Source organism: Physeter macrocephalus, chromosome 17 (assembly GCF_002837175.3).
Source record: "Physeter macrocephalus isolate SW-GA chromosome 17, ASM283717v5, whole genome shotgun sequence".
Lineage (NCBI taxonomy): Eukaryota > Metazoa > Chordata > Mammalia > Artiodactyla > Physeteridae > Physeter > Physeter macrocephalus.
The window spans coordinates 11,422,110-11,444,187 of record NC_041230.1 but is presented as its reverse complement, the minus strand read 5'-3'; the positions used below and the strand labels follow the sequence as shown (position 1 = coordinate 11,444,187).

Below are 22,078 nucleotides of genomic sequence, written 5' to 3'. Positions count from 1 at the left end.
CTGCGTGCTGCAACTACTGAAGCCCGCGAGCCTAGAGCCCATGCTTCGCAACAAGAGAAGCCACCGCAGTGAGAAGCCCACGCACCGCAATGGAGAGTAACCCCCGTTCGCCACAACCAGAGAAAGCCCGCGCGCAGCAACGAAGACCCAACGCAGCCAAAAATAAATAAAATAAATTTATTAAAAAAAAAAAAGAAACAGAGATTGATATACACCACTACATGGAGAGACCTCAGAAACATACTGTTAAGTTTAAAAAAAGAGGGGGAAGAAACAGAACAAGATTTATAGCCCAATCCCTTTTATGTAAATTGGAGACATATGCACACACAAAATCACAAAGTATAAAGATATATCTTCGCAGCTATGTATCAAGCGCATTAAAGTGGGTGTCTGTGAAGGGGAGGAATGGGATAGAGATTGGGCATGAGGCTGGGGGTAAAACCTTAGAGGGTCTTTCATGGGCCAATTGTGATTCTATATTATGATCCGAAGAGTATGATTAGTATCTTTCTGCACCTAAGGGCCAAGAAAAAAATAAAGGAATGAAAAATGTGAAGTGCCTGTACATCAGAGCAATTCCCTTCTCGCTACACAATGATTATCACCGCAGGGGATGATGATAGCAAAGAGACCAGACTCTGCCTGCCTTCTGGAAGCCCTACTCACTGCCTTCTTTCCAGGCGGCCCCTCCAGTCCCCAGCACGCGCTCTTGCCCCGCAAACGGGGAACTTCCTAGCCTTTCATGCTACCCAGAGGGAGAGAAAGGAAAGCTGGACGTCTGTGAGTCCCAGAGGTTCCCATCTTCTGCTTTGGCTGTACACAGAATAGGGAGTAATTGCATGGGATTCCATTCAAACCCCAGCTCTGCCATTAAACACCTGTGGGACCTTAGGTTAAGTCACTTTACCCTCCTGTGCCCTAGTTCCTTCACTGGTAAAATGGGGGGTGATCATCAAAATAACTACTCACGGGAATGTTCGGAGCCTAATACGAATGAGTTCGTGGAACACGCTTAAACCAGCGGAGGAAGCTCCCTCTCTGCTGCTTCAGCAGCCCCGCCCACACACACCCCGCCCACACACACCCCGCCCCAGCCCCTGCCCTGCGGTGACAGCTTCCCATTTCCCTTCCTGCCTCAGCCTCAGTCACTGCCTCCCCAACATCCCAGGGTTTCCTAAACTAGGTTCAGGAACTTCTCAGGCTCCCTCCTGGGATTTCAGTTTCTCTTTCCTTCTGGGCATAGCTCTGAGCTCACCTGGTCCCACACATACCTGTCAACTCACCTGGCTTAGCAGCTGGCCCCATCCACTCATGCCTTTAAAAGTCAAAGCCCTCAGCCAGGGTTGCACATTTAGCCTGGATGAAAAGCCGAGCCAGGCAGCTGGGGAAGCAGTTTGCGATTTGGCCATGGCTTCAGACTTGACGCTAGTTCTGGTGACGACCGTGGGGCTGGGCTTGGCTAGAGCATGTCCTGTCCCCACCACAACCAGGAAGGGCTGCGACATTGGCATGTTCAAATCTCTGCTGCCAAGCGAGCTGGTGGCCTTCAAGAAAGCCAAGGATGGGAATTCCCTGGCAGTCCAGTGGTTAGGGCTCCACGCTCTCACTGCCGGGCCCGGGTTCGATCCCTGGTCAGGGAAATAAGATCCCACAAGCCGCGGGGTGCGGCCAAAAAAAAAAAGCCAAAGATGCCTTGGTAAGTCCCTGTTGTAGGCTAACCTCTGCCCCTTCTACCATAGCCAAGCTGCTGCCCTGCTACTGTTGGCCTAACCTCTATCCTCCTGCTACATAGGCTAGCCTCTAGCTCTTCGGCTATGACTAACATCTATTCTCTCTGCTGTGGATTAAACTCAAGCCCTCCTGCTAGACCTTCATCCTTGCTGCTAGGCTCTGTCCCTCCCGTTGTGGGTTGAACCTGCCCTTGCTCTCTGAGAAGTGTCGCTCTTGCAGAAGGACTGGAACTGCAGCTCCCGCCTCTTCCCCTGGGCTGCAGGCGGCTATCCTCCTGCTACATAGGCTAGCCTCTAGCTCTTCGGCTATGACTAACATCTATTCTCTCTGCTGTGGATTAAACTCAAGCCCTCCTGCTAGACCTTCATCCTTGCTGCTAGGCTCTGTCCCTCCCGTTGTGGGTTGAACCTGCCCTTGCTCTCTGAGAAGTGTCGCTCTTGCAGAAGGACTGGAACTGCAGCTCCCGCCTCTTCCCCAGGACCCGGGACCTGAGGCAGCTGCAGGCGGCCCCTGATGTCCTTTATCTCACCTGTGCTTCCCTCTCTCTGGTCTCTCCTCATCTGTCCTGGGCCCCTGTGCCTCCCCAACTGCTCCCTTGACCCTGTCCCTCCCCTGGGTTCCTTTTTATCATCTCTCTGCCTGTCCTCACTTCCCTGTCTCCCCCACCTGTCCCTCTCACCTGCACTCTTACCTTGTTCCTTCTCACTTCTCTCTTCTCTCCTGGCTGTGTCCCCAGCCTGTGCCCCTTGCCCTGCCCACCTTGTCACCATCTACTCTGAACACTGATTCCCTCTCACCTGCCCTCCTCGCGCTCTCACCTGCCCTCCTTGCGCTCTCACCTCTGTCCCTTGTCATCTTCCTCCGCTGATCTTTGCCCAGCAAACGCTCCTCCTTCCTCCACCCTTCTCACCTATGCAGCCAACCGTCCCGCGCTCACCTACCTCCCCAAACTGTTCTCTTCTCACCTGTCCCCATCCTGTTCTTCAGATCTCTGTGACCTCCCTCATGAGTCACTTTTCATTTGTCCCCATTTCACTTTTTCATCTGTTCCCTCACTTTTCTCTTATCATTCTGCCTCACCTGTATCCCCTTCATCTGCCTCCTTCCTCATGTGTTCCCCTCTCCTGTCTCTCTCTTACCTGTCCCATCACCTGTCCCCCTCATATGTCTCATATCACCTGCCCTCCTCCCCTGTTCTTCCTACCTGTCCCCACTTAACTGGGCCTTCTTGCCTATCCTTCCTCACCTTTCCACCTCACCTGTTCCCTCTCACCTCTCCTCAGGTGTGGGAGCGCCCCGTGGCCTTGCAGGCGGAGGTGGCCCTGACACTGAATGTCCTGGAGGCCACGGCTAACTCATCCCTGGACCACATCCTGGACCAGCCCCTTCACACGCTGCACCACATCCACTCCAAGCTCCAGGCCTGTGTGAGTGCTTGGGGCACCCGGGCCGTGTCTGTGGGTTCTGGGCAGATGGGACCTCGCCCCTCTGTCCCAAGCCCTGTCTCACACACCACCTTCCTCTGTTCTCAGGTCCAGGCTCAGCCCACAGCAGGCTCCAGGCCCCAGGAGCCGCTTCCAGTACTGGCTGCATCAGCTCCAGGAGGCCCCAAAGAAGGTGAGTGACCCGGGAAGAGGGTGGATGCCTGGGCCTTGGCTAAGGAGGAGGCTGACGCCTAGGCATTGGGAAACCACCTTCTCATCTCTCCTACAGGAGTTTCAGGATGGCCTCAAGGCCTCTGTCACATTCATCCTCTTCCACCTCCTCACTTGGGACCTGAATTGTGCTGCTAGAGGAGACCTGTGCATCTGAGAACTGGGACCTACCCCAGCCCATCTGAGAGCCCAGACCTTATTTATGCACTAACCCCAGCCCTGCCTTAAGTTATTTCTTCTCACCCCTGCAGCCTTGACTAAGACCTGAAAGAAATGTTTCTTTTTCTACTTTTATATAATATGCAGAAATAAACAGTAAGGAATTGGAATCTTCTGTGATAAGTGAATCTTTGAGTGTGTGTGTGTGTGTGTGTGTGTGTGTGTGTGTGTGTGACTGTGGGTCTGTGACTGAGTGTGGATGTCTCTGTAGTGCAGGCAAAATTCAGAACAGGTTGCGTATATTTGCGTGTGCCTGACTTCTGTGACTGTGTATGTATATGCATCCAAGTGAGTATCTGCCCAAACCTGAGTCCAGCTGAAGATGTATAACAGCATATTCATGCCCACGTGTGTGTAAGTGTGTGTGTATTTATACACGTTTATATATCTCTCCCTGTCTGTGTGAACTGTATATCTCTCTTTTCCATATGTACCTAGGACAGATGGAAGTCTGTATCAGTCAGGAGGATGCTTTATCCTATAATGTGTCAGAAACCCAACTCAAATGGGTAGAACAAAAATGAATTTATTATGTCACAGTAAAAAGTGCATTGGCAGGGCAGTTCCAAAACTCATTCATTCATTCATTCAACAATGTCATTGGGGAACCAGGTTCTTTCCATTTCTGTTGACTGATTCTTACTCTGGCTACCTCATGGTGTCAAGACAGCAGCCATGGCTCCAGCTTTCACACAAATAATATCCTCCAAGTCATAACAAACACCCCAAACTTAGTGGAGTAAAACAACAACTATCTTATTATGCTCACAGATTCTGGGGGTCATGAAATTGGACAAGGCCCAGTGTGGATCACTTGCCTCGGCAGTTTGGAGTGGCCATGAGACTAAAGGGCTTCTTAAGTGAGTGAATTTATGTAAAGAATTGAAAACAATTCTTGGCACAGGTTAAGCCCCATATATGCGTTTATTGCTGTCATTTTTATTATTTTCGGATTTTTTTCTTCCCTAACACAAAGAAAACTCTTCCATTTGTTCCCTTCCTTCCTGCTTAGTTCATTGGTATCAGGACGAGAGACCTGGAGCTGTGGTGGCCAATGAGGCAGCAAGCCTAGAATATGAAACTATTCTTCTAAGGAAGGTGGAACAAATAGGAGGCGAATGGGTCATTGGTGATATCAATAAGCTGTTGCATTAACAGCTCCAAACTCCCAACTCCAGACATATTAAATGAGATAACCAAATATCTTGAGTAATGTTAATTGGGTTTTGTTTCTTCAGCCAAATGTATCCTCAAAAATCCATCTCTGTATGCCCAGCAAAGAACCCAGAGAAAGAGACCAATTATTTGATAATAAAAATTTGAATCATGTAGGACATGTCTGAGTTCAGGCATATACCCCTTTTCAGTATGAGTGCTGTAATTGAAACAAGGTTGCAAACCTCTGCTTGGAGATGCCAAGGCCTAACAAAGAAATTCTGAACTGGATATATTTGGGTTTGCCGGCCCAGTGTCCATTTCACCTGGTAAAGTTTCCCAATTTTCCTTTGGGGCATGACCCCCCTTTTCCATTCCCTCATTGGTTGGACACAAGACTCACGTGTGCCCAGTCAGAGCACTCCATCTCCAGAGTAAAGTGACCCGTCTTCCCTTGCCTCCCTCATGACAGCCTTTGCATAAGCTGTTCCCTCTGCTTGGGACATGTCCCCACTACTCTCCCACCACTACTACGTCTTCATCTAATTTCCACTCATTCCCTATGTCTCAGTAATATCACTTCCTCCACCAAAAATCCTTCTGAGTGGAGCACTGGGGTTTCTATTGCTTTATATGCCCAATAAGTTTTCCCATCCTACTTTTCCAGTGACTATTTAGGTTCAACCATATGAAATTGCCAATGTTCTGCCATTTCTAACCTACAAAACTGGCAATTTCATATGGTTCATGCTAATATTTTTAGCACCTCCCCCTTCCCCAGGCCAAACGATCTGGACATGTGACCACAACCTGGCCAGTCAAAGCATTCCATTCCTTTGGATATCACAATCAATGCAGGGGTGGCATGTGTCCCCAGTCAGGCCAATCAGAGCCCTTCCCTGGGATTTTTTTTTTTTCCATTTAGGACTGGAGATTTTGCCATTTCACCTCTGGGCTATGGTGCTAGAAGGATTGAGTCTGTGTCTGTAAATAAAAGGCCATTTTCCCTACTACATGCAGTTGAAGGGGATAAATCTGAGACAAGCGGAGAAGAGAAATGAATGGGAAGGGTGTCATGATGGAGTCGAGTCTGGGTTCCAGTCTCTAAGGCCAAGTTCCTGGTAGCTTTACCCTTGATTGCCTCCTTCCTAGATACATGAGCCAACAAATGCACACTTTTTACACCTCATCCAGTTAAGCTGACTTCCTGTCACTTGCTACCAAGACTCTAATACACTTCCCTGAACCTCCAGGCAGGGTCAGGCAGCTCTTCTGGGCTCTGATAGGCTTTATGTTTCTTCCACCGCAGCCCTATTGCCATCTGTCTGCCTGAGCTCCAAGAGGGCAGGAACTGGAGCTGTCTTGGTCAATTGGTCACTGCTGGGTCACCAGTGCCCATCACAGGGCCAGGGCACAGAGCAGATGTTCCAATACTCCCCTAGAATGATACCATGCCCTCTCTCACCTGATGTACCTGTTCTTGGGTTTAAAGCTCTCAATTTTGGGAAAAAACAAAACGAAGCATGTCATTGGCATTGATAAATACTTCTCTGTTAAATGAAAGACCTGAAGTTACAGGGGAAGGAAGGTGATGGCTGTCATCCAAAGGGTTGAACCAGGGACCATGTGGGCCCCAAATATGCCGATGCTTGGATGCCAAGTTCTGAGGTGGTAGTTCCTGATTTTGTTTTGAAGACAGGCACACCCTGCTCAAAGCTGGATTCTCCATGGAAATCAGGCCATATACTGCCCCAGGTGAAAACACTCCACTGGCTTCCCACAGCTCTGAGAATAAAATCTTTACTCTTGACCACAGCGCACAAGGCTCTGCAGAACCTGCTCCCTGCTTGCCTCTCCCACTCGCTCTCCTCTCACTCTCCCCCTTATTCCAGTCCAGACACACTATACCTTCAACACACCAAGCACACTCCTGCCTCAGGGGCTTTGCACATGCTGTTCTATTTGCCAGGAATGCTCTTCCCTGGCTCTTCCCACAATGCATTTCTTCAGCTCCAACATCACCTTCCTTGACCTTCTAACCTAAAGCAAGCCTCTCAGTCATCCCATCCCATCATCCTGTTTTCATTCTCAACGTGACACTTATTCACTACCAGACACTCATTATTTGATTACTGTCTCCTGCCTCTAGAATACACGCTCCATGAGGCAGGGGTTTCTCGTTTTGTCTATTTTGTTCACTGTTGTACCCCCTGCACAGGGCCAGGTACATAGTACATGTTCAAGAAAGCTTTATCAGGTGGATCAGAGACAATATAGTCAGATGGTCAGGTGTGCAGGATTTGGAGGCAGTAAACTTTCCAATCATGCCTCTGCCGTTTACTGCCTGCATGATGTTGGGCAAGTCCTTACCTCTCTGAACTTGTTTCCTTATCTAAAAAAAGAGGGTACACAAGGCCTCTTGCCTTCTGAGATGGCCCACACTCTGTCTGTGGAGTGTGTCTCTAAGTAAATCCACTTCTTACCTATCCAAAAATAAATAAGAGGGTGCACACACCGCACACATCTGTTGCAGAGTATAGATGTAATCATGCTTACTGTCTAAGTCCATTTTGTGAGTGCTAATGTGCCAGGGGCTGAGCTGCACACTTTCTATTCATGCATCAGGGAGGGTTTGTGAGCACAGTGCCCGGTGTGTGGGAAGCCCTCAGTACCCAGGAGTCGTGATGACTGAGATAGATAAGTGTGGCTAGGCCACTGGGTGATTCTGGCCTGTGATTCTCTGGTGCCTCTGTCCTTGCTGCCTCCCACCCTGTCTGCCCAGATCCATTCCCCTCCCTCCTGCTGTTTCTATTTCTGTCTTTCTCTCCTCCTCCCCAGGCCTCAGGAGGCCCCTGGCTGGCATTAGGCCTTCTTCCTTCTTCCCCAGGATTGGGAAAGAGTTTTCACTGCAGGGCCCGACCGCCAAAACAACTTCCCTTCCCCAGCCACAGCACACACCCTCACCTGAGAAACTCCCCTCCCCACACCAAGCCCTGAGCCCTAAGCAGACCCCTTCTCTACCTAAGAGCCCTCAGATTCCAGACAGCACGACCAGTCAGCCCTTTCCCTCGTCCCCTCCCCCACCAGGCTGGCTTTGGATACCCACGCTCAGCTAACTAAGGTCCTTGGGGCCATTCCCCAGACTCCAGACACAGACATCAGAGGCTACATTTGGTAGTGGTGAGGAACAGATACTGAGGTCAAACTGCCAGCTCTCCAATTTCTTCACCAGGGGAGCCTCAGGCACGTGACTTCACCACTCTCGGGTGCAGATTCCTGCCTGTAAAATGGGGCCAAATCCGTCTGCCTCCAACAGCCGTCTGACCTTGGAGAGATGAGCTGTGCTTAGCACAATGCCTATGCGTAGAATAAACATTTCCTAGCTGCTCAGCACTAAAGACTCAGAAGCCTGCCTGCCTTTTTAAATCCCAATTTTGCCACCTTCTGGTTATGTGACCTGGAGCAAGTTACTTTACTTCTGGGCCTCAATTTACTCATCTGTAAAATGGGATGATGGTACTGATGTCCTAGGGCTGTTGTGAGGATTAAACGAATTAAGTGCTTGGCACACAGCAAGCACTCACTAAACCTTAGCTATTGTTTGTGCCTTTGGGGTTTTGTTTGTTTTGTTTTTGACCTATTATTCCCCACCTCTAAGTCTCTCAGAGGGTAGGAAACTGTCTGCAAATCTCCCTGGGCCCAGTTAGCTGCCCTACCTTCAGTCTCACTTAAGAGCCCTTATGGTGTAATCTAGGTCACCCTCCCTTCTCAACCTCCCCAAGACACATGGACACACACAGAGGTCAGCAGAGTGGCCTCAGACACAGAAAAATGTTTAATTCTCCTGCGGCGGAGGGTCCCGGCTCCGGTAGGGAGGGGGATTTGGTTTTGGATTTTGTTCATGTGGGGATTTATTTGGGGGTTAAGAGGAAGGTATAGGGGAGAGTCTGGTCCTTCCAGTGGGACCTGCCCGGGAGAATGTGTACTGGGGAGATATAATCTGGAGAGACAACGAGGCCGGACGCAATATGGGAGTGCAGAGGGAGAAGAGATGACGGGACAGAGAAATGAGAGACAAACAGGGAAGGACGTAAGACAGAGACGACAGAGGGTGGAACAAAGACAAACGAAGGGAACAGAGAAAGGGGCACCCCAAGCCAGACCCGACGGGACCAGGGAATTGAATGGGGTGGGGGCTTTGGAGGCCGCCGCGGGACAGAATAGGATCTAGTCCAGCCAGATACAAGAAATGGGTCCCTCGCCCCTGCCCCGGGTCCCGGGCGGGGGGAGGGGACTCGTGTCTCAGTGCTGCAGTGTCGGGGGGGCCCTGCCCCTCCCCGCGCTTCGCTGTGTAAGGCACCGGCTCCAGCGAGGTCCGCGAGCGCGCGGGGGGAGGGGCAGGAGGGGGGCTTAAAGTCCCTTGGGGAGAGGAGCTCGACGGCCCACCCTCAAACCCCCCTGAGCGCGGGGGCGTGACTTCGAGCCGCAGCCCAGGCCGCCCAACCTCTCCAGGGAGAAGGGCACGCCTCCCCTGCAGTCCGACGTCGTGGCTCGGCGCTTTGCCCCCCGAGTCCTGCCCCGGCGTCCGGGCGGCTGGGCGTTTGTCCGCGGCACCCAGGCGTCCCGGCGCCCGCCAGCCGCTCACACGGTACTCTCCAGCATCCACTCGGTGCTGGTAAAGGCCAGGCGCGCCCTGGCGGAGCCCAGCCCCAGGTCTCCGTCCTCCCCGGCCGCGCCCCCTCCGGCCCCGTCCAGGTGCGGCGTGGACCGGTGGCGCTTTGTCCGCCGGGCGCGGCGCGGGTAACTGTGGCTCTGGAAGAGCGCCCCGTAGTCCCCGTCAAATGAATAGCGCTGCTGCGGCCTCGGCCGGGCCGGGGCTCCCCCAAGAACCAGAGCTAAAGTAGGGGGCGCAGAAGCCAGCGGTCCCAGGGCCCCAGAACGGCTCCTCCGAGGGCCCGCCGCGGCCCGGGACTCCTCCCCGGAGGTTTCCTCGGACGGCAGCAAGCACAGCGAGGTGGCTGAGCCGCCCAGGGAGCGTCCAAGGACCGCCTCCGGGTCCGCGGAAGCCGTGTCGGCCGCCACGGCCTTTGCCTCGACGGCCACCGCCGCAGCAGCCGGAGCTGGCACCTCGCGCAGCGCCTCGTAGCGGTCTTGCGCCGGCGGGGGCGGGGCTTGCGTTGCGCCTGCGCCGTTGGTCTGAGAGCACACGTGACTGACCCGCGGAGGCGACCTGGAGGTGCCCTTGACTCGGCGGCCATCCCCATCGCCGTAGACCTTGTAGCGGATCATGAGCAGAACTATGAAAACGAGGACGGAGGCGACAATGACACCCCCGATGGCGATGATCATGGTGCCGCCCAAGAAATGGGCCCTCAGTGGGCGGCAGGGCGCGGGATCCCCCGCCGTGGTAAACTGCACGCAGCCCACCACTCGGGTGGCGGGCAGCACCGTGGCCCCATCGTCGTAGACGGCCAGCACGCACAGGTCGTAGGCGCGGCCCGCTGCCAGATCATTCACCAGGAAGGTCTGGCTGGTGGATGGGATCATCCTGCGGGAGGGGGCGGGATCAGCGCGGGGTTAGCTCCACTCTGAACCACGATGCTTCAGTTGCATGTCCCACCCGGGGGGACCAAACGATACATCCCTACCAGTGTCTCACTCTCTACTGGGACAACAGCGGCCATTCAAGCAACAAATTCTCACCCTCTCAGGACCTTTGATACAGCCCATGCCCCACCCTCAGACCCACCTCCTGTCCGTGTCTCATCACCTACTAGGATAATTTTAGCCATTCATCTACCCTCATCTACATATCCTGGCCCCTGCCAGGGAGGAATGCTACAGTGTTTATGCCCTGCCCTCAAGGGGCATGCTCCCTAGCAGTGTCTCATTCCTACTAGGACAAATGCCATTCAAGCGTTCTTATCTACATATTCCCACCTTTAAGGGGATGGATGCTACAGGCCACGCCCCCTTACCTGCATGCCCCACCCTCACTCAAGTGGACAATGAGGTCACCACACACCCCGTCTTACTCCTACTGGGGCAACGGGTGCTCTTCTAGTTCCTCTCTTCTACACACTCCTGTCCTTTTGGGGAAACCATGATACAGACCACTCCCCCTCATCTGTACATCCTTGGGTATACACATCTCTTAGCTGCATCTATCTTCTGGGACAATTTCCAAGCCCCTCAACTACATATTTCCGCCTACTAAGGGGCCAGGGCTAAAGGCCACTTCCCTTCTGATTGACAGGTGCCTTCCAAGCCACACCCCACAACGGTCCACTGGAGATGGTTCCCCTACTGTGCCTAGGACCATGTCCACTCCTTGCATGTCCTGCACTGTGTCCAGGTAACAAAGGCAACCACTCTGTGCATGCCCTGCCCCTATACTGCCTGAAGTCACTACATCATGCCCCCCAGTAAGTTTCATCCATAACTGGGGCAAATGTAGCCAAGAAAGCATGCTCCTTTCTTGCTATGGGGCCCTGCCCTCAAATGAGCAGCAGTGTAGAGAAGTGGTTAAGCTGACAAAGTCTGAGAGCCACGATGCCAGGGTTTGAGTTCTCTTCTGCTCCTTGCTAGCTCTGTGACCTCAGGCAAGTTTCTTAACCTCTCTGTGTCTCATTTCCCCCAAATGGGGGTATTAACAATTCCTACTCCATAGAGATGGCGTGAAGTATGACGAGTTAACATACCCAAAGCCTGGCACTTAATAATTTCATTAACAGCTTGCATCCCACACGATGCTGGCCAGTAACCCTTGCTGTGGCTCACACTCTGCTGCCAGTGTGCTCCTCCGCATCTGTAAGACCATTCCCACTAGGCCTTGCCCCTCTTCTGTTGGGCACATCCCTTTCCATGTCCAGCCTCGGCTAACCTGGGACTGCCACATCCATATAGATTTGCATGCACTCAATCTTGCAAGCTCTCCTCTCCCACAAAGCTCTTAGTGGGTCACCAGAGACAAGAACCGCCTCTTCATGTGCGTGGGGACTATGCTGCAGGAGCGCCACCTCCTCTAAAGGCCATGCCCCCATCTCTACAGGCCACCTTCTGGTCCTGAAACCCACCTCAGTTCTAGCCAGACCACCTTCTGGTCCTGAAACCCACCTCAGTTCCTCCACCTCCAGAAGGTTCCACCACCACCAAGAGCCATCCTCCCACCGAAAGACTTCAAGTAAGGCCCTCACCACCTCATAAAGGCCCACCTCTCCGACTCTCCCCCTGCCTTCCATTTCACAGACCACTGTCCCCCCCACCCCATCCAACCTTGGGCCCATGGCTGTAAGTCTTCCTCTTCCTCTCATCATCCCTTCTCAAAGAGCCTTGGATTCCTTTTGCTCCTTCCCCCAAAATAACCAGTTGCTAGGGACTCCCCCCTTTTCAAGGACAGAGGCTGGCTCCTTAAGAAAGCTTGAGCCCATGTGTCTCTAATTGGCTATAAGACCCAAGCAAGCAGCAGAGCAGGCTTCTGGTTGGTTGTCACCTCCACCGGCAGTGAGGAAGTTAACCCCTGCAGTGCTGTAGCACAGGCACCTGCAATGGGGGACAGAGGATTGGAACTGTGGCCCTACAGGGAACAGAAGAGTCCCAGGGTCTGTTGCCCAGCTGGAGACAGAGGGCCATCAACGTTGGCATACGTGCAGAGTCTGAGGACCTGTAAACCTCCCTCCACTCCACCATGTACTGACCATGGGTTAGAGAGAGAAGGAAAAGAGAAAGAGAGAGGTGGGGAATCACAGAAACCAACAGCTGTTTACAGAAATGTATTATCCATCTCCCCTAATCCCTGCCTGGCAAACAGCAGGTGCTCGATAAACATGTGTTCAATGTAAAAAGTGCAGAATTAAGAGTTAGAAGGGTAAGAACTGGAATCCTGGCTCTGCCTCTTTCTGTGTGACCTTGAGCAAGTGACTTCCCCCAACTGAGCCTCACTTTCCTTGTCTGTAAAATGGGAGGGGGATCATGGCTGCCTCACAGCAGAGTTGGGAAGGTCGAATGGAGTAGAATCCTTGGTAGTACGTTACAAGTTTTGTTGTTTTGTTTGCCCTAATGTTTTTAAGACTCGGCCAGTGTTTGATCCATCACGGTAGGCCCGGGCCCAGCGTGGAAACTGGCATGCAGTAGGCATTTATTCAGTGTTTGGTGACCAGATTCAAAAAGAGAGGAAAATGAGGAGGACAGAGACAAGAGAAAAGGGAGGCATCTACTCATTCAACCAACAATGGGAAAGTGCCTACTGTGTGCCGGGACCGTGGCCAAGAGAACACCGGGCAAGGTGAAGATGGAGCCCGAGGCAGACTTCTCAGTGCAGGTCTGAGCACCCCCAAGATCTGGGGTTGCCCATGGGTGGGGAAATGGCTCCACCCCCTCTGGTGCCCGCAAGTGAAGTCAAACACAGGATTAAGCATTCAGCTGGCACTCTACAGTGTGCCCAAGGGAGGCAGAGCCAGGACGAAGGAGAGACGTCCACAGAGTCCACAACCACCTATCAAACTCTCCCACTGTGTGCCAGGTCTGTGGCTGTGGGCCACACTCAAAAACTACCCAGCTGGAGAGGCAACGCAAGGCCAAGGCTGTTAATTCATCGTGTACTGCCTCCTCCCTCTGGGCTGTGAGCTCCCTGAGGGCAGGGACTGCTCTCTTGGTCTCCCTGTGTCCCCTGCACCCAGCTCAGGGCCTAGCAGAGAGCAGGGGCTTAGTGCCTCATGAGGGCAGGAGGGAGAGAAGGTACAGACAGAGACACAGCGAGAACAAGAGAAAAACAGATGATGGGGGAAGGTAACTCTTTAACATCTGTCTACACCATACGTGTCTGTCCTCACCGGGGCAATGGCTTCTAACCCAAAGGATGGTGGAAATAATTTGTATTTATATCTTCTTCTCATACTTTTCTGTTTCTATAATGTACCCAATGTGTTGATACAGTAGCACTGGTATATAATTTCCAAATATAAATGTAACTGTAAATATATATGTGTGAGTATATTTCATGCTCTAGAATGTCTAACTGACAAGGTAGACAATCAGACACCTTTGGCGAGCAGCGATGTAGACCACGAGCCCCATGAGAGCAGGGATCATGCTGGGCACATTCACAGTAATAACTCCAGTGCCCAGCCCTGGTCTGGCTCATGTCGGTGCTAAACGAAGATATGCAAAATGCATGAAACACAAAGACAGACAGAAAGAGAGAGAGAGAAGGAAATATGGCAAATGAGAGCTGGATACCACTCTACGTACCCATCTAGAACCCCAGCTGAGCAAGAAGGCCTAGTGAGCCGGCAGATGGGAGGGAGGGCCCCTGGGGTGGGAGGAGGTCCTGGGACTGCAGCACCCACCTGTAGACAAGGGAGTCATCTGCGGAGCTGTTGTACTGGACCTGGTACATGCGGATGCCAGGCACAGGCCTCTGGGCTGGCCAGCGGATGAGCACGGAGCTGGAGGTGAGCTCAGCAGCCACAAGCCGGCGCTCAGCCCCAGATTCATTGGCACCAGGTCGGCCAGGCGTGGCGATGTCCGAGGAGCCAGGCTCGGTGAGAGGTGGTGGGGCAGCCGGTGGGGGCGCCATCAGAGGCAGAGGCACCACGCACACCTCCACCGGTGCCGTGGCTTCCCCGGCGGCGTTGGAGGCGATGCACGTGAACGTGCCACTGTCCCGCAAGGTGGTGATGGTTACATCCAGTGTCCCATCCCCCCGGACCCGGGTCCGGCTCGAGTTCCCCAGCAACCGCCCATCAGGTGCCACCCAATGCACCACCGGCTCAGGGTCACCCACAGCGCGGCACCGCAGGCTGACCGCCTGGCCCTCCACCACCAGGGCCCGGCCGCCTGCCTGCCGAGTGATCAACGGAGGTTCACACAGGAACTCCTCCTCGGGAATGGACCAGAAGTAGCGGTCGGTGAGGTGCTCAGGGGTGGCGCACGTCTCCAGGTCATCCTCCCTCGTCAGCCGCCGCAGCCAGAGCAGCTCGCAGTTGCAGTGCAGGGGGTTGCCGCCGAAGCTGACCGTGAGCGGCGTGGGTGGCTTTGGCCCGGGGCCTTGGGACCTCAGGAAGAGCCCATCAGGGGGCAGTTTATGCAGGCGGTTGGAGGTCATGTCCAGGCGAACCAGTTTGTGAAGCTGCACGAAGGTACCTTCGGCGATGTGGTCGATCAGGTTGTGGTCCAGCGTGAGGGTGTTCAGGTTCACCATCTGGCCTACGGCCTCCCACGGCAGGGCCTCCAAGTTGTTGTAGGACAGATCCAGGTCCTCCACGGTGGAGAGAAAGGCGTCGAAGGCGGCCGACTCCACCCGGCGGATCTGGTTGTTGCCGAGGATCAGGTGGCGGAGGTTGCCCAAGCCGCGGAGCTGGTCGCCCCGGACCTCCGCCAAGCGGTTGCTGTCGAGGTGCAGGGCGCGGAGGGCGCGGAGGTCTGCAAAGGCGCCGGCCGCCACCTGGCCGATGGTGTTCCGGGAGAGGGTGAGGTGCACCAGGCTGGTCATGTTGGCGAAGTCTCGGCGGCGGACGGCCGCGATGAAGTTGTCGGTGAGCCGGAGCTCCACCACGCGCCGGTCGATGGCCGGCGGCACAAAGAGCAAGCCGGTCTTGGCGCACAGCATGGTCAGCGTGGGCGCCACATTCTGGCAGATGCAGCGGCCGGGGCAGGGCTGGCCTCGAGATGCCCCCGCCCAGAGAAGCAGCAGAAAGGGCAGGGCAGCAGGCGGCAGCGAGAGGAGCGCCGAGGAGAAGGGGCCCGGAGCCATGGTGCAGGGGGAAGACGGGAGGAGTGGGAGGTGAGATCTGCAAGGAAGGAGAAGGGTCACCCAGGCGTAGGGCTTGACCACCAGCCTGGCCACCCTGGGATTTCCTGCTAGGAGTCCGACCCAGATCCCTCCCTTCCTGACAAGCGGGTCCTATAGGACAGTGACAAGACTGATCATCAGCTGGCATGCACTTGGTAAAAGATAACAGTATTTCCATTGCTGCTTGGTAAATTACCACTGCCCCACCTCTGAGTGTCCTACCCCCACCTCTGCCCCTCTTCTAGGAGCTCCCAGACCTCTTATAATCTCACAACCAGAGGGATGTCATCTGGCCCAGCCTATGTCTTCCACTACCCATGATATATTTTGAAAAATCACTGCTGACTAGGGCTTAAAGTCATGGATTTCAAAGCCACACTCCCGGGGTTCAAATTCCAGCTCCGACACTTACTAGCTGTGTGACCTCGGGCAAGTGTCTGAACCTCTCTGAATCTCGGTTTCTTCATCTGTAAAATGGAGATAAAAACAGGCCTTACCTCTGTGAGGATTAAATGGATTAATGAGCATGGTATACTCAGAACAGTGCCCAGCACATAAAATGTGTTCAATACATATAAGTGGATAATTATTATTATCATCATGTCCAATATGTGCCAGAGATAGAAATGTGCACTATTATTAAGAGCAAGGGCTTTGAGATCAAATAGACTCAGGTTCAAGTCGTGGGTTCCCCAACTTGCTAGCTCTGTGACCCCAAACCAATGATTTTCCCTAACTAGGCCATAATTTCCTGATTTGTAAAATGGTCTGATAATTGTACTGTCTTCATTGGGTTGCTGCAAGAGTTCAGTGAACTCATTCATAGGGGTCACTGAGCATGGGGCCTGGCACACAGTAAGTATTCAGTAAATGTTAAGGGTAATACACCCCCCCCCCACCAACCTCTGGCTGTAGCAGAGGGGGGTCTGAAGGTGGGAGAGGCTGAGAAAAACACATCAGTCTCCCTGCTCAGTCTTGAGAAGTCTTTCTCTGAGCCTGGTTTCATCCTGGGCTCTGCTGAGCTCCCACGCAGGGGGCAGACTTTCATGCTCACATTAATGGGCACAACACAAGGCCCCATATATGCCTACACACACACACACACACACACACACTCACACTCACACACACTCACTCTCTCACACACTCACACACTCTCTCACACACACACACTCACACACACACACTCACACACACACACTCACACAAAATCAGGCTGACATCAGTCTCCCTGCTCAGTCTTGAGAAGTCTTTCTCTGAGCCTGGTTTCATCCTGGGCTCTGCTGAGCTCCCACGCAGGGGGCAGACTTTCATGCTCACATTAATGGGCACAACACAAGGCCCCATATATGCCTACACACACACACACACACACACACACTCACACTCACACACACTCACTCTCTCACACACTCACACACTCTCTCACACACACACACTCACACACACACACTCACACAAAATCAGGCTGTGCCTCTGCTCCAGGCAAAACCTTCCGGCAGGGATTCCCCCTGCGGCAGCTGCAGCCCACGACATGTCAGCTCCCATCACAACACAGGGTGGGTGGGGGGTAAAGAGAAAAGGATGGGAAGGGGGGGTCCCTGAAACTGTTTTCACCCCACCCCATGCCCCAGTCCCTGCTGTCCCACCTCCCAGGAATCTGCATTTGGGGCCTGTGGCCTGATGTGGCCTTGATCCTTCAGCCCATGGGGAGGGGGACTGTGGACACAGAGAAGGGACCAAGAGACAGAGAGAGACAAGGGGGAGGGAGAGATGGACTCGCAGTTACAGAGAAACAGATTCAGAGAGAGAGACAGAGACAACAAGAGAAAGAATCTGAAAGAAAGGTGAAGAGACAGTAAGACTGAAGCAAAGAGAGACAGAAAAACTGGGTGGAGGAGACACACACAGAAAAGGGAGACTGAGACACAGAGATGGAGAGGGGGAGAGACAGGAAGAGAAACTAGGAGTGTTATAGAGACAGATAAAGACGGGAAGAAAGAGAGAGAGAGACTGAGGGAGACAGTGATGGGGCTGAAGAGAGAAAAAGGCAAAGTCAGGGCATCCCACCATCTCTGAGGCCCTCCACTAATTTGTCTCGCACTCCCTCCAGGACACTGCTCTACATCGGACAGAAAACCCTGGCCTGGGAGGTGGCGCTCCCAAGGTAGGAGGCCCAGCTCTGTACCTGCTTGGCAGTAGGGTCTCTAGGGCTCAGAACCACAATCTATGCAACGGGAAGTTCCACAGCTTGGGTGGGACTCAAGTTGAAACTGTAATAATAACACTGAAAATAGCTAACATTCATCGAGAGGCAGTGCAGCCTTGCCGGACAGAATCTGGCCCCAACCTTTCCAGGTTCACACCCCAATTCCCTGCTGTGTGACTTTAATCAGGTGACTTCCTCTCTTTGTGCCTCAGTGTGTTCATCTGTAAAACAAGGATGATAGCACCTGCCTCATAGGATTATTGTGAGGATTAGATGAGATAATACACTGTAATATGCTTAGAGTAGTTGCTGACAGAGTAAACCCTATATAAATGTTAGCTGTATTAGCGTTGAATTATCGTTTTCTCAGGCTTTTTCTCAGCCACCAGCAGGTCTATCAGGAGATTTTCCCACGTACATGCACACACACACACACACAATGGTAAACCATATCCATGCCACTCTCCAAATGCAGGGTCATACCACGTCAGGAAACTCTTTTGCATCCTTTACTGATATGTGGAAACTTCCCTTTTCTGACCACTTGACTCATCCTGAAAGGGGATGCCTCCAGGTCTGAGACCGCCACCTACCACCCATGACATGGCTCTTTCGAGCCCTTACCCAAACACGATGTTCCTGACCTCGTCACTGCCCCCCAGCCTGGGGGGCACCTGGTCCCTGCCATACCCGCCACTGAAATCCATACAAGGCAGTGCTCCAGGCCTCCCCCTGGCTCAGAACAAGCCCAGTCACTCCACACCTCTCTCCCCAGCCTGTGGGACCCCCACTCACCTCTCTTCAGGGAATCAGGGCCTGGGCCAGTACCTGCAAAGGAACAAAACCACACTGTTAACATTCTTCTGGCTCCTCTCCGGAGACCTGCCTCAGAGACCATCTCAGCCAAGGAAGTCCCTGGTGTGATCCCTGTCTCAGCTCTCCTGCTGCCGATTCTGCATAGTCTCAGGTGGACCCAGGAAGTCATCTCTGGAAACCAAGGAGTCTGGGCCTAAGACTGTTCACCCTCTAAAACCCAAGAGTCTAGGACTTTTGTCCTTTGTCCTCTGGGGGCTCAAGAGGCTAAGAACCCCACCCTCCCCTTCCCTCAAATTCAAGAGTCCAAGTCTCGGTTCCTTCCTTTCTCAAGACACAGGACTCTGGCCCCCCAGCCCTCTTCTCCTTCAAACCCAGGATTCTAGGCTCCCAGCCTCCTCCTTCCAGAATCCACATCCCAGTCCCCCAACTTCAAAGACCCGAACAGTACCAGGAGCTGGGGGAGGACCAGAGATTCCCATCTTCACCATCACACCACTGTCACACCAACATGTGTGGACATGCCAAAACCCACATGGGCCCACAACCCACGACTCTCCATCTGGATTTCCATGGACACAGCAGCGTGATCTGTGTGCCCCCTGCCCTCAATAGGCTCTTGGACCAAGATGTGGGCACACTTGTATCCATGGATCCCAGCATACCACAGGTCATGCCACATGGGCCCCAATTCACTGGGCCCATAAGTGGGGTCAGCCTTGTGTCAAGGACACAGGCACATGTGCGCATATCATCCTGAATATATGTATTTGAACATACACAACCCCACCCCCAGAGACCAACGTGAACACAAAAATGGACTCACAGTATAGAAACATACCCTCAAGGTTGACACACCGACACACAACCACACATACAATATTGCCTTTTCCCTTGTACACTCACACACAGATGCACACACACAACAGCGAAACCCACGTGTCCCCAGGTGCGTGCACCTATAACAGATCTACCCTTGCACACTCACCAACACACGGGCACACACAAATAACAGATGCTCACTCACACAAAGATACACAGGTGCATGCTCTCAAATGCCCAAACACACTCATGCAACTTCACATATCCCCATGATGCACGGTCACAAAGCTGATACATTACTACACCAACAGATGCACAAATGCACACACTTGCGAATACACATCTCACGCACATACACAGAACCACAACGTGCACAGACACTTACAAGGCTGATACACACTCAAACAAGCACACAGGTACAGAAAGATCCACCTTCGCACAGACACTCCAAGATGTTCACTCATAACAGACATGCTCACACAACTGCCCTGTGAGGGATTTACACACTTACAAATACACACAAAATATTGAACCACAGTGGCACAGTCAACAGATAAGCAGAGAATCCCACTTACACACGGTCATGGACACACATGCCTCCCAGCCCTGAGGCACCCCCGCCCCACCTACTTCCCAGGCCAAAGAAATCCTAACGTCCCTCCCTCCCAGCACAACCCCTCCCCAGCCAGGTCAGAGTTCAGCAGGTCGCATCTAAGAAGGTTGGGGGCCTGAGTCCTAGAGCATTGGTCCAAGGCAATCCTCCCACCAGCAGCCCAAAGGTGCCTCAGCCTGGCTATCTGGATGCAGGCAACTCCGGCCCCATCTGCGGAGATCTGGCCGGTGGGGGATTGGGGTGGGATGGGTGGGAAAGGGCCGGGTCTGCGTCCCTCCCCTAGGGCCCATCTGTCCATCCCTCGGCCTCTCATCCCTCCATCTGTCCACCTACCGGCTGCCCATCCCCCCCCACCCAGCCACCGGGAAGGGGAAGACATGGCCGTCTCCCCCAAGGACCGCCGAGGACCACCCCCCCCCCGGAGTTGACATGGACCGAGGGAGGGGCAAACTCCCCTCCCCCAAACCCACACAGAGGCCTGGTCCCACGAGGCGCTGAGCCCCAGCCCCACGCCGGGAACCTGACATGGACGCACAGACACACACCCTCGGAGACATACAACCCGCAGACACACACACACACACACACACACACACGCACAAATGGACCCCCAGCCCCACGCCGGGAACCTGACATGGACGCACAGACACACACCCTCGGAGACATACAACCCGCAGACACACACACACACACACACACACACACACGCACAAATGGACACCCAAGCGGGCACACCCGGCTACACAGACCCTGGGATGGACATCCAACCCGGACACAAACACCCAACGCAGCTAGCCGCGCGAACACACTAGCTGCGGGGGGGTGGGGTGCGGGACCCACACCTGGGCACACAACCCACGCACACACACCGGCACACAGCCCCTCCGATGGGTGCGCGACAGCCCCCCAGACACACAGCAGGAGGGGCAGCCACCCGGGGGACACACACGCACGGCAGGATACAGCACTTCGGCTCGACACCCGGCACACACCCGGATGGCCACACAAGCAGGGCGCCGCACACGCCGGCGCCGGGCACACAGAGGGCCGCGCGAGCGCACGCCGGGCCCGCCGCAGCGCCGCGGACAAACACTGACACGCTCGCACGCTCACACCGGCGCCCCCGCCCGCCGCCTCCCCGGCCGCTGCGGGCCGCGCTCACCCAGTCAGGGGGGGGCCCTGGGCCCGGCCCCGCCGCCGCTGCCTCGCTCCGCGCCATGGTGGGGGGAGGGCCGGAGGAGGGGGCGCGGGGCCGCGGGGCCGCCTCCCTCCCGCCTCCCGCCCTCCCTCCCGAACCTCCGCGGAGCTCCGCCCTCCGCACCGCCCGCCGCCGGAGCCCCGCCGCCAACACCGCCGCAAGCGGGCAGGGGACGCCGACCGGAGGGGCCGGGAGGGCTGGCCGCACGCCCCCGACTCCCGCCCCTGGGCCCGCCGCAGACCCCTCTCCCCTGCGGAGCTGCCGGCCTGCCCCGAACCCCTCCCCAGTCCCACCTACAGCCCTGCCGGCTTCCCCGGAGACTACCAGACCACGCCCCGACTGACATGGGGAACCTTTGAAGCCCTAGTGGAGACCTCGGATCGTGTCCCAATACCCAGGGGGACTCCAGATCATGCCTTACCTCCTTTGAGAACCCAGACCATGTTCCTCAGCCACCCATCTGAGGACCCAGCCTCCTCCCCATTCCTATTCTCTCTCTTGAACCCTGAAGACCCTTCCCCCTCCCTGTGACTTCTGTGGAGTCCAGAATGCCATGTTCCTTCCTTGTTCAGACCCCTTTGCCCAACTCCTATCGAATAGCTGACCCCCATCCCCTCTCCCACTGAGTATCTCAGGCCACTTTCCACCTCTTTTTGAGATATTCACTGGCCCCTAAACCCAGCAAGTCCTCCCCTCAAAATCTGTCTTATTGCAATTCCCCAGCTTCCTGGTGGCCCAAATCCCTCCCATTTTGAATCCCATTTGGATTCCAAGGTCTTCCCCTAAACCCCTTCCCTAAATTCTTCCTAGCCACATCATCACATGGAGCTTGCCCTGCCCCCCCAGATCAAGGGCATCTCTGCAGAGC

The 22,078-nt window shown here is 54.3% G+C and overlaps 1 protein-coding gene across 8 annotated transcripts; it reads right to left on the bottom strand.

The window, feature by feature from the left end:
* Window positions 1-239: 239 nt before the first annotated feature.
* LRFN1 (leucine rich repeat and fibronectin type III domain containing 1) lies at window positions 240-21,248 on the bottom strand. Of its 8 annotated transcripts, none has more exons than XM_055079038.1 (5): window positions 21,175-21,248; window positions 18,560-18,592; window positions 15,968-16,022; window positions 14,111-15,553; window positions 240-519 (listed from the first exon to the last, which is right to left on the bottom strand). In XM_055079038.1, the coding sequence occupies exons 4-5, from the start codon at window positions 15,514-15,516 to the stop codon at window positions 483-485; spliced, it is 1,443 nt and encodes a 480-aa protein (XP_054935013.1). In that variant the 5' UTR covers window positions 15,517-15,553; window positions 15,968-16,022; window positions 18,560-18,592; window positions 21,175-21,248; the 3' UTR covers window positions 240-482. The 8 variants fall into 8 exon arrangements, with proteins under 8 accessions (XP_054935013.1, XP_054935007.1, XP_007114542.2 ...); XM_055079032.1 differs by lacking the exon at window positions 240-519 and adding an exon at window positions 8,581-10,311; XM_007114480.3 differs by lacking the exons at window positions 240-519; window positions 21,175-21,248 and adding exons at window positions 8,581-10,311; window positions 21,005-21,091.
* Window positions 21,249-22,078: the final 830 nt, after the last annotated feature.